This window comes from Chrysemys picta, chromosome 1 (assembly GCF_011386835.1).
Source record: "Chrysemys picta bellii isolate R12L10 chromosome 1, ASM1138683v2, whole genome shotgun sequence".
NCBI lineage: Eukaryota > Metazoa > Chordata > Testudines > Emydidae > Chrysemys > Chrysemys picta.
This window is the reverse complement of record NC_088791.1, coordinates 163,144,811-163,157,635: the sequence shown is the minus strand read 5'-3', so window position 1 is coordinate 163,157,635 and position 12,825 is coordinate 163,144,811. Positions and strand designations below refer to the sequence as shown.

Genomic DNA, 12,825 nt, shown 5'->3' with positions numbered 1-12,825 from the left:
TGAGCCATCCAGTCCCTGAGTTCTCTCTCAAGACATGGCTTTGTACTAGAATAAAATGGTTATACATAATGAGCTGATATGGCTTCCGAACAAGATCAGTCTTCAAATGCCTTCTCTCACACTAGCCTGTATTGGAGAAACACATTATGTAGTGCAAGGAAGGAGACTCTAGAAAATAACTTTCTTAAAACTGAAGGACCTATACTGTATATTTATCTGGGTTTTGGAGCAAATTTTGCAGCTTATGAGTTTCATACTCATTAATTAATCTGTTTTTGAAGGAAATTTTGTATCAAATGTTTTTAATACTCATCAATACCTTTTCAATAATTATTTCACCTGTGGCCAACAAAAATGTAGTAAGGATGTTCATTTTATTGTTATGACTTTACTAACCAGAGAATTAAATTTACAGCTGTGGAGCCATCGTCTGGTGATAACAGGGCATTACACCCACATAATATTTCTTTTACAACTTCAAGTAAAAAATAAAATAAAATAAAATAAAAAGCTGTACAGGGTGAAATACAAGATGTGACACAGACCACCTCATATTATGAGGGCAGGAACTCTATGGGAAAAGACACCATGGTCATAGGTATATGCACATAAATGGACTTATCAATTTGTGATGGCATTCATTTTTCTCTCTGGGTGGCTGAATAATGAGTCTTGAAAATAAAATAGATAATGAAAAGGGAAAAAATAGGAAAATACATATTAAGTTTCAGAAAGCCTTAGGATTACAATGAACTCATGGGACTGGGTTCTGACACTGGTGTCAACCTGTGGTAATTCCATTTTCTTCTTCCCAGAGAGAGAAGCATCCAAGTCTTCCTCCATGACTTGCCCAGGCACTTGCATCCTTGGGGAAAGGTAGCTCACAGTGCCCAGGACAAAGTTCCTAGGAGCCGAAGGCAGAGCATCCTTGGCTTAAGGAGTCTGGCTATTGAAACAGCTACATGAAAGGATTGTCTAAACCAGAGTCTGACCATTTTCAAGGCAGACAACAAGATCCCAAATCTTTGAGGAAGCCGGCACGTAGTGTCAAAACTACAATCACTCCTCAAGCAGAACTTCCTTTAACCAGAGAGGGGAAAAGAGCAGAAGCCTGCATGAAGTCCAGCATGGATATTGCTGGGCAGATTTATGTCACAGAGAAGCTCTTCTATATGGTAGTGAAGGGTGCTATGGAAAACCCTGTAATAGTTAGGCTTGGGTCAAAAACATCCAAGGAAAACCCAGGGAGGTGCCAGAAATGAAGTTAGTTACAAAGGTGGTATTCTTTCCTCTAAGCCCTGGAGGTAACATCGTTTGGATCATTTATTAAAACCAAGGTAGTGACCACTTGCAGCCATTGAAGGTTCCTTGCTAATTTTTTAACTAAGCTTGCAGCAGCGTCCCAACTGCATTCCAACGTGGGTATTATTTGCCTTTCTATATTTTCCCATGAGTTTTAAGTGGATGACATTTTTCTTCATTTTTTGTCTTGAACTTTATGTAAATGGTTCTGTGCAGTTAATCATCTGCTATGTTTTACACTAGATTTAGATGCATTTTAGTAGTGGAAAAGCTGATCTGTATTCTGTGCATGTGAAGCGTGTTAAGTTCTTTATGAAGAAAAGTGCCTGCTATAAACCTCAGATATTTAACTAAAAACGGACAAACAGCATAGCATACTCTTCTGTCCCATTTTTTAGAGGGAACAGTTTCTTAATTTCTTTTTCCTAGCAAATAACTCATTCATTTAAAGCTATGAGGAATACAATAACATTTGTAAACTCCATGACACATCTTCCACTTCTATTGTAGAAAGTGCTGCATATCTAAACCAGCACATCATTTTCAACTTTACCATGTCTGAATTTGGCTCCTTGTGAAACACACACTTTATCATGATGGCATTTCCTTTCATTAATTGTACTGCTTCCAGTTGAAGCCTGACTTCATACATGTCTGAAAATTGTTTGCAATATTAAAAAATATTTAGCAAATACAACGAGTTAAACCAGTTCCCAGCAGGATTCTCCCTGCTCACATTTACAACTGAGGAGTGAAAAATGAAGAACTGTGTTCCTTTTTTCTCTACTGAGATCAATATATTTGATATATAAATATACTTCAGAAAATATTTTTATCTTTGAACAATTGTTATTTTCAATAGCTATCGTCCCTGGAAGCAGTCACCGTTTCTATTATCATCCCCTTGGATTGTTATGCATTTCAGTCCTTAGGTCTTCCATTCAAGATGGCTCGCTAGATAGCCTGACCTCTCCTTGGTCTGGCAGTTTCAATATATGCAGCAGGTCTTCGCAGCAGATCATGTGCGAAGGAAACAGCAGCCTCCTCTCACATCAGCCTTTTCAAGTGAGTCCACATTGGAGGTCAGTGATGATATATGTGGACTATTGTCCTACAATGAATGTTTCTGCTCTTTAGGTTTAGCATTGACTAACCTCACTGTATATCAGTATTTGTATAGTAAGAAAGATTATAGTTTAAAAAAACCCTGTTCACACATGTGTCAGAAAGCTTCCAAAATTATCACCAAGACTGTGGAGTAATTATGTCTGCCATATGCTTAAAGTGCTCATAATTATAGGCATACTAAAATAAAATGCTTCAACGTTTTTTCTAGGCAGATTAATGAAGTGACACATGCACTAATCCACTCCCATTATTAAGACAGCAAATTCCCATCTGATCATCCAATCCAAGCTGAGCACCTGTAATCTCTAATGTGCTGCAGTTAGACTTCAGTCTGTCAGATGAATGCATATCTAAATGGATGAGAAAGCATACTCAGGAGTGCTTTGCTTCTGACCTTGTCAGTTTAAGAAGTTTGACTCTGAATATGGGTCATTCAGACTAAACTCCAGCAATCTGCATTTTAAAAGGCTTACTCAGTTACAAGATATAATATTCTTCAGTACATCAAGAAACATTACAAAGTTTCCAGTTCATGGCAGGATGGGTTAGTTCCATCAGATTCTAGCATGGTTGTGTACTTTATTGGAGGTGGTGGTGGCTTGAAAGATGGAGGTCTGTTCATACTAGAATTAAAAAAAAAAAAGTCTTTGAAAACACAACAGCTAATGATGTAAAAATCAATATAAAGGTATTAGGGAAAATGGGAAGAGATATAAGGACAAAAGGTAAGAAAGAATTTTGGCCTCATTCTTCTCTAACATTCTGTAGAACTCATGTCTGTTCTCTCACCTACATATTCTACTTTACAGCTCAAAACCATGTTCTGGCATTGATGTGAGCTCTCTTGTACACAGAGGTGGAGGGCTGGGGACAACACACATCTTTTACAACTTGAAGTGCTGTGGTGAAAGCCAAAACCTTTGGATAAATAAGGAAGCAAGCTGTTGCTTGCATTGATATCTGGAGAAACATTTACAAAAATTTACAGCTGTGCATGGAGATTTACAGGCCTCCATGAAGTAAAAGCCCAGTCCCAAGATGTTAACAATCCAAGGATAAATATAATCTTACTGCAGTTAACTGCAAGTTCAGAATAACCAGGGTATGTTTTAAAGTGGTTTAGTTTGCCATCCCTATATTTCCCCAAACATTTAATAAGGAACTAAGCTCTCTTATGTGGAATGTTAAATTGAAGCATATTGAACAGTGAATGAGATTAAGCTTCAATTATGTATTTCACACAACTGTATGTCTGTACTTGTTCATTTCTACCCATGTACACATACACATGCATCTACAAAATAAGATAATTATCTGAACTTCATTCTGAAACTTTGGGCTGGAATCCACACTAATATCTCTATTTCTGCTCACCATTTTTGATACTAATACTTACATTTCTTTTTGGTACTGACACCATTTTCTGATTCCTAAAATGATTAGAAAAGAACAAAACAGAAGCAAGACTGCTACAACCGCAGGCCAGGAGAAGCGAGTATTCTCTGCATTCCCCACCAGGCCTGCAAAAGAGACAGAAAAAAGCCATAATTCAAACTCCAGTTCACAAGGAAAAGCAACATCCTGCCCCCCCTACACACACAAAAAAGGGATTTCTATATAATTAATCAGGTAACTCTCTCACCCACACATCTATACAGCAACCCCAACCTGTGTAGGACTGTCAGCGTTTTCAAATTTAGATGCATCAGTTTAAGTACATAAATCCTAATATAGGCACATAATTAAATGGCTTCATATCATAGCTGCTGAGATTACAACTCCATTCAAAGTCAACTGAAGCTGCAAATACTCAGCACTTATGAAAAATCAGACTATGATTTGAATGTTTTCTTTTAAGCATTTACGTTGAAAAAGTTTGGCCTATACCCTTTCCACTGTGTTTTAGAAATGCTATGAGAATGGGAAACCAACATAAACATGTCACTAGGGTTGCCGTCTGCACCAAAGTTGGGGACACAGACCTAGTTTTCCTAAATTTGCCCCATGCCCATTACCATTGATTAAAATATTTTGATTAAATTTTAGGCAGAGATTATGTGCTGAAAAGATTCTCCATGTTGCTAACCACATAGAAATAGCCCTCAAAGAATCCACTCCAGGTTCATGCATGTTGTGGGTGTTTTAGTTAATTCTACAAGATTTCCAGTGCTGGTGAGTGTATTCAATGAAGCTCTAACTCTTTAACTTAATACTGAGTCTTACTGAGCTAACTGAAGGCTCCATACAACTTAAGGCAACACCAGCATTGCAGAGTTGTTCACTTGATGCAAAAATTTGGGTCTGGCTGTGGTATAAGTTATGAAGGATGGCAGCTGGAAAAGCCCTCTTTCAATTACTGTGTGCCAGTGTGTGAACTCATTATTCACATTGTTGAACAGTTGCTTACAGTGCTAGTCCATTTGAGTCAATTTAACTACTCGGGTGACAGACTGCTCATATAATGTGTGTGAAAAGTTCACAACCTGGCCTTCCAACTGTTACTTTAACTCAGTGTTGTTTTTCCTTTAGCCAACAGCAGTAATAGCTCTGCCCACTGTGCTACTAGTAGTACTAGCAACTTAATGGAACTTTTCATTTACAATTTTTTGGAACACTTGTTTGTATGATGGTTACAAGGGTAAAACAACCTGACATTCCTGCCAGTGATAACACAACCACAAGCTCAACATTATCATATTACCACCAACCAGTGAAAAGTACTGCATTATAATGGATTTGAAATAAATCATATTTTAGCACAGAAACCATGTTGTCAGTCCACTAGTAAGCAAAGGGGGGTAAACACCAGTAACACACTGATATGTCTGTGGAATTCTATAGGTGTGCCATGTTGTTAAAAGTTGCAATGCATGACATTTCACAGATTAACACCATCTTTCAGTTATAGGTGATTACCCACAAGTAGCATGCTTAGTATGCTCTTTCGCTAAAGATGTGCCAGGATAGAAATACCAAAAGCAGCTGTGATTATCTGCATTGTGGAGACATGAACAGCCATTAGACCGCCATATACAGCCCTGGTTTGATTGATTTTTTTTTTTGAGGGGGGGGGCGGGAGGGGTTGTTGGTTGGTTTTCTATTACCAGTGCAACTACCCGGAGCTCCAAGGATTAGTCCCTCAAGTTCTTACATACCTACAAATATTTATGAAGGACAGAGTTGTGAATGAATGGCTTACCAGTACCATTAATCAATTTCCTTGTAGTTGATAAACGATCAAGTTTAGTAAATAAAGCTGGATCAACCATTGTGCTGGAGGACAGATTTCCTAAAAAGATATAGACATACAATGTAAATAGTGTTTGATTTTACTGAGCATGATTTTTAGAAGTCACAACCATATATAGCAACACAGGGTCCTGTGGCACCTTTGAGACTAACATATAACTAATATATAACCAGATATAGTTCATGAGAGCCTGAAAGAGCTGAAAACCAACTGCCAGAATCTGAGTGCCCACTTTCATTTAAAGGGACAAAGCCAACTTTAGTTTTGACCGAAGATCTAAATTTGATATAAACAAAGATTTATACAAATAGTCACAAATGTTAAAAACCTCCACTAAACAATGACTTTAGTCACACGGAACTTCTGGGAGAGAGGTAACCATTTCACCTGCTCTATAGATGGAGCAATTGAGTCCAAGAAATATCAAGTGACTTCCCAAAAAATCACAAAGTGAGTTTGGTAGAAGAACCAATAATATAACCCCAAGTACTGTGTCACAACTACAAAATTACCTTTCATTGCCTTGTAAACCGTTACATCCCTTTCCCAACCTTGCTAGTTTAGCCAAGCTACACAAATTTGTGACTGGTACTGCCTTAGGATTTATTGTCATTTTTCTGGACCTGCCCCCTCAGTTCATCGCTATTCCAAAGCAACGGATAAAATAATTAACCACACGACGGCATGCATTTTAGATCTGCTCCAACACTTACGGTGTGGCAAGGTTACATTCTCCCTGGAGAGGGTTGTATTCACGTTGCTCTGTTGGGCTGCAGTAGTAGGGTCACTCAGTCCTATATAAAAACAATCCATTTTCAAAAGTTACTTTACAAGCCACATTAGGCTTAGTTTTGCTATTTTATGTCCTTTTGTCTTCTGGACTCTGGCAGTAAATGAAATAGCAGACCAGCCTAAAAAATGTAGGTATAATGTCTGGTGCCTAAACCTACTATACTCAAATATAAATTCCATTGCAATACTTAGTTGGCAAAATATGGTTGTTAATTCCACAAGAGCCACACAAACAACCTGTGGGAGATTAAATAATTGAACAGATAAAAGAAAAGACAATGGCCCTAGCTTTACATGAGACTTCCATGACATGCGGCTTTTTGGTTCTGACCAGAACAGAGAAGTCAAAGAATTTTTTTAATAAGTTAATCAAATATTGTGCATCTTTTTAAAAATTCAGTTCAAGTTTTAGATGGAAGTTTACGTCAGTTCTTATTTTATCCAAACATAATAAGTGCTTAATTCCCATAGGGATGAGCATGCTATAAAAACCCCCAGAGATACACATCTACTGCAAAATCTTAATTGCTCTATATAGCAGCTTGAACAGCATTTCATATTTATTCTTATTAGTGTTTTCCGTTTGTATTATGGCAGCACATAGAAAGGACTCAGTTGGGATCAGGGCCTCCCTCTGCTAGACACTCTTCAAACACAGTCAACAGACACTCCCAGCCCTGAAGAGTTGCAATCTAAGTACACAAACACAAATCAAGCATGAAAGAAATGAAGTATTATTATTAAAATGTCCCCCACACTATAGATTAACTGATTTGGCGAAAAAGAAAAATATCTGATACAACTTTTTTGCATTTTTGTTTTGTTTATCCGGGGTTTAGCTAAATCTTTTGTCACTAGGGCTTTATTCCATTCAGGTGTCTCATGAACTCATTGCTTCTCTTTGCTTTGTTTGTATTCTCCACTAATATATTTAATATGTTATAACTACCCTCTCCATGTTCTAGTTCTGCCCAAGGACCTACTTTAATTTTACCATTATGCCTGACATTTTTAAACATTTTTAGTTTCAATTTGGGTGCTGAGAAAAGTTCCTGCCCTGACAGGCCTGAAGACTCAAGTCCTGCATATGATGACACATATAACTTAGACAGAAACAGCTTCCTCTCAAGTGCCCTGCCAGTGAGCCATAAACCTGACATGAAACCACTGATCACCATTAGTGGTGAAAGTGCAGTTCAGACTCCAAGACCCTTTTAGTGTTTGCCCTCTCTGCTACGACAAAGCTTGGCCAATTAGTGCCACTTCGGTGGTGGTGGGGAGGAGGAGGGGGCGGAGGAGGAAGTGGTTTCTGTCATCCTGTCAACCATAAACTGAAATGTGACCCATTTTGCACAGGCCACCAATGATACCAGATATGGAAACAATTTATAGTCACAGCTGTCCCAAACTAGATTTAAACCAATGACTCCACATAGCTTCTGAGAAACTCATGCCTTGCTCTTCTGATCCAATACCTCAATACTCATTATCATCACTACACTGAAACTTTTTAAAATATTAGTTTTAGTGTCTTTTGATATATATATTTTGTTAGCAAGTAATTTCCCATGTGTGCCGTATAAGACTTTATTTCATGCTGGTGAAGTCCACAGACATCAACCACAGGCAGTGATGGATTAATGATTTTGCTTCCCCTAGGCCCTGAAATAATTGCTGCCCCCAGCCCCATATGAACTTGTTTTAGTTTTTTTACAAATTCGTTTGAACTAAAATGAATCTAAATATAATTAAATAAAATTACAAGTACAGCGGACCCTCACTTGAACGCGTGTTTGTATAGTGCGATTTTGCTTATAGCGCAGGACCGCGCATGGATCCAAACCCTGCATACAAGTGGGGGTCCAGTGCAGTTTAGGATTCTCACGAGTATGTTTACTAAATGGTGTCATGCCACCATTGGTGGTTTCAGTATGCGCTATGATTGGTAGAATCGCGGCATCACTGATGCCGCAATTACAAAAATGCTGCTATTTGCCGCCCCTGCAAATTTGTCGGCCTAGGCGATAATACACTGCTGACCACAGGAGCTTGAGATGGGAATGCATAAGGTGGAGGTGGAGAGGACTAGATAAACATGAGGTTTGAGTATTAACTACAAAGATCATCAACCCAATTCCAAATCTGGACTCCTGCCTGTGGCCGGGCGATTACACTTTGGAGTGGTCACGGCAAGCAGCACAATGTGATGCTACCTGTTTTAGAACATAGTTTGCGCCCAGCTGCAACTTGCATAAGTTCAAATCCATAAACCTGAAGTCAGTGGGCTAGGAAAGGTTTGGGTTCATGTGCCAGCTGTTCACCCAGGTCATTTCAAGAGAGAGGTTTTTGTTATAAGTCTTTTTTTCTAAGTTGCTAAGTTCTTCTAAGTGTATTGAAATAAATCTATTGGTGGAGGGGAAAGCAAAAAAAAAAAATCAATCATCTTATTAGGAATTCCTGTCAGGAATACAGCCCCATGTGCGTCCAATATCAGACTTTGCATTATAACACAAAATAACATTCAGGAACATGTGTCAGAAACAGTTTTGGTGTGAACGATCAATATTAGCTTGTTTGATCCTTATATTTTTGTGTGTGAACCATTACAAACAGAATAATGTGCCATAGGGGATTTCTTCTCACGGCTTGTAAGGCAGCACTCATGCCTCAGCCTTACAAACATTACAGCCTATGAAAACATTAATACTTGGAGACTGGCTGGCTCAAAAGAATGATCATGAACTAGGAAATCTTTTGCAACCAGGTGACTGGTCTTTTCCTGACTAATGACTGAAAACCATTGCCACCTGATGGCCTATGAGAAATAAATTAGGGGAACCAACCTATTTTTATATGGTCTATATCCTAATATTTATCACCACAAATGTTGACACTCAGCAAAAAGATCAATGTTTCAATGGGCAAATTGAGACTGAGCTACTCTCTGCCATTGGAGCTAATTCCCAGGTACCGCTAGATTTGAAGCACAATGTTGGGTGAGTTTGCATTGCTGTGCTAAGTGTTCAGTTTCCAGCCTCCTTTATCCAGAATCTTTTATTTAATGAAATCTTACAAAGAAAAATATACCCAGAGAGATAGGCATCATCTACTTACGCTGTGAGGTTTCATTCTCACTGTAGGCTATGGTGTTGGTATAACCTTGTGTATGGGTGGCAGAATCAAACTGGCCTGTTGGAAAACAAACCAACAGTTTGCAAAAGTTGTGTTAGACAACATTGTTGTGCTTACCATTCCTCAGACTCTCCTCATGGTCTCCTGACTGGATGATGATTAATGGCTGTTTCATCTAATATCAGCAGTTTTGGTTAATTCACAGACAAGCATGATGATAAAGAACTGGATGGGACTTTCTTTACAAAAACCCCAAACAAGGTTTGGGGTTTTGTCATCAAGTAGAAACACAGCATGAGTTTAATGAAAGGATGATTCAGGTTTGTGAACATTTCTAAGGAACCTAGTCTGAGTTTTGAGAAAATCTGAACTGATTTATCGTTTCAATGGGAAATCAGTTAAAACTTGGTGGTTTTAATTGAGTTTGGGGGCTTGTTCAAAGCTGAAGCCAAACATATGTGAATCAAATCTGTGGAAAAAGGTTCTCTGCATGAACACCAATGAAACAAACCCATGTTTTATCCAGCTCGAGCAAGATGATGTTTTGAGGTATCAGGACCCTCGTGAAAGCCAATTCCAATTCTCCATTTAACAGTTCAAAAGGAATCAAGTAAAATGCTAAATAGGCTAGAGCTGAACCAGCTATTTATCAGGAATTGACATTCAGGCAGATAACAAGCAATCCTCCCAGACGGCTTATTTCAGACTTGCTAAAAATGTCAATCCTTCTTGACACCTGTCTGAGTCTGCAAGAATGGCACTAAGTCATCTGAGAATGTTTGCAAGCCTGAGAAGGTGAGACAAAGCTATTACCTAACACTCAAAATGCAAGTGTCTCCGGGTGCTGCACATGAGGGATTAACATGAAAGCTAAGCATAGAACAGGCTGCCCTTGCAAGAGCCCCAATACTGCCCCCTCACAGCCGTCCAATCTATTTGTGTGCACTCTCTGCTTGTATCAATTCCCTTACACCAGCTGTCTCCTGGATTTTCAATAAGAGTGCTGTGAAATAAGAAGTTGAATCAAACAACTTTTATAGTAATGAGGATGTAGAGGGCAAATCCTCTGCTCACTAACTCAGCTGCCTCCCAAGGCATCTTTTGAAGAAGCCTATGGTGACACTGGTGTGGAAAGAAGTGAGTGAGTTATTAGAAAAGAAGGAGCAGTGTTATGCAGCGCACTGGGTCACCCAGACACCCAAAGACCCTGTCTATTGTGCAACTGTAATTGAGTCAGGGGAACCAGCTCCAACACAGTTGTTCCCTGTTTACATACTCAAGTCCTGTTTACATCACAGCTTTTTACCAATGTCCTGAGCCAGTTATAACATGTTCTAACTAGGTTGGCAGACTCATTTATATCTGTAGTGTAGCTGAAGCCTTTTTGGGTGGCAGACATTTATATTTGCATATTGCAAAGCAAGCTAAAAGGTTTTCATTTATTTTATTTATTTCACAAGGAGGGTGAGGTAATAAATCTTTTATTGGACTAATTTATGTTGGTCAGAGAGACAAGCTTTCAAGATTACACATTTTGTGTGGCAGCTCTTTGCTTGCCTCCACATAATCCAGCTGGCATAGTCATGCTCTATTATGGTTTTTTTCCTTGCTACTATTTTCTATGTCTTTGGAACCTGTTTTGATTCTCCATTTTATTTTACACTCCCTTCTTACCTCCTCAAAGTATATGTTATTACTAAGCCATTCAGTTTCTTCCTCTGGTGTCACCACTCAGCCAGGTTGCCAATGTCTGTCTACATGTCTGTGTAAGTATTGTTACGCTAAGCTAATTTGCATAGTCACACTCCACAATATAAGGAATATTTACAATACCGGAATCAAGAGCGTTGTTCTTTTGCCATCACATGTAAGTAAAGCTGCTAAAGGTACCTTTACATATTTCAGGCCAGATTCATCTCTTCAGAAAGTGGAGACAATTCCCACTGACTTCCACAGGAGTGGTGCAGTCTCCTGGAGGGCTGAATTTGACCCAAGAGGTGGAATTCGCCAGAGGTAAGAGCTCCTGCTGAATCAGCTTGATATTACAGGTAGGTACGGAACTAACAAATGTGTATCCTGGGATAGGCAACCTTCTGAAAAGTTTTAATGTTTGAGTGTAAGAGGATAAACACTCATTATGGAAACAGCCCACTGTGTCAAACTGGGTGCACTGGAGCCATATGAGACGAGGAGAAGCTGAATTTAAAAGAAAAGAAAAGCAATCACTTTTGCCCTCTGTTCTAAGCGCCATCACGGATATGTAGTGTCTGCCCTTCTCTGAAGTCTAAGATGACAGAAGGCCAACGCACGGTACAGCTGACACTGAGCACTGTCTGTATTGTAAGATACAAATATATTTTCATTTGTGAGCCATGACTGTGGTGTTGCTCTGAGGAGGAAGATGAGATTAGCGTAGTCTGTTGCACTGACTCTTTTCCATGCCCCAGGGGTTGCCATTCTTCACAGCATGTGGTTTATCTTTTACGTTCTGGGGTTGTTTCATTTGTGCATGATTATATTATGTGCCAGTAAGTCTACAGCCTATTGCTAGCAAGGGGAGAAAGAATGCCTGCCTAATCCTGGATCATACAAGCTGCTGGAGGGAGAGACAGACAACTGGACCTCATAATGCAAACAACACTTAAAAAGGCAGTATTTCGATTACTAGAAAGGTACTTAGTTCTAGGAAGGACCTTGCTATTCCAAACCATCAGGGCCAGACCACATGTAAGAGACTCAGAACTTAGTCTGCTTTTGATTCATGGGACTGTCATAGAGTTGTCAGGTGTACACCAGAGACATTTGTTGTGAGCTAATCCCTCCAGGGGGTTTTGAATAAAACCCCACATTACATTTCAACTAGAGTTGGGTGAACAACAGATTTTTTTTGGTTCAATGACAATTCCAAAAGTGGGGGGAGAGGGGGGAGGAGAGGGAAAAATAGCTTAGGAACAAACACATTTTTTTCAACCGGAAATGTTTTGTTTTGATTTTGAGCATTTTTGATTTTTATTTTTTTAAAGTAAAATTCAAGGAATTTTTTAAACGAAAAATAGTTTCAAACAAAAAATCAAAATGCTTCATTTTGAAAGTGTAGAAATGAAATCTTTTGAATTTTTTGAGTCGTTTTTTACTTAAGCAGTTTGGCAAAATTAACACAAATTTGTGAAATGTTTTGGGGTAGCTGAATCTGCTTTTTTTTTAAACCAAAAAAAAGGTGT

General features: G+C 38.8%; 1 protein-coding gene across 5 annotated transcripts in view; it reads right to left on the bottom strand.

The window, feature by feature from the left end:
* Window positions 1–1,679: 1,679 nt before the first annotated feature.
* The window catches only part of CD96 (CD96 molecule), a 92,050-nt gene continuing 80,904 nt past the window's right edge, over window positions 1,680–12,825 (bottom strand). For 4 of the 5 annotated variants that reach the window (XM_008165965.4, XM_065574748.1, XM_065574741.1 and 1 more), the window contains exons 12-16: window positions 9,587–9,661; window positions 6,394–6,474; window positions 5,630–5,719; window positions 3,827–3,950; window positions 1,680–3,053 (exon numbers count right to left, since the gene is read on the bottom strand). In XM_008165965.4, the coding sequence (XP_008164187.2) occupies window positions 2,945–3,053; window positions 3,827–3,950; window positions 5,630–5,719; window positions 6,394–6,474; window positions 9,587–9,661 (479 nt within the window). In that variant the 3' untranslated portion in view covers window positions 1,680–2,944. The remainder of the gene's footprint in view (window positions 3,054–3,826; window positions 3,951–5,629; window positions 5,720–6,393; window positions 6,475–9,586; window positions 9,662–12,825) is intronic. The other variant, XM_008165972.4, reaches the window with a different exon arrangement.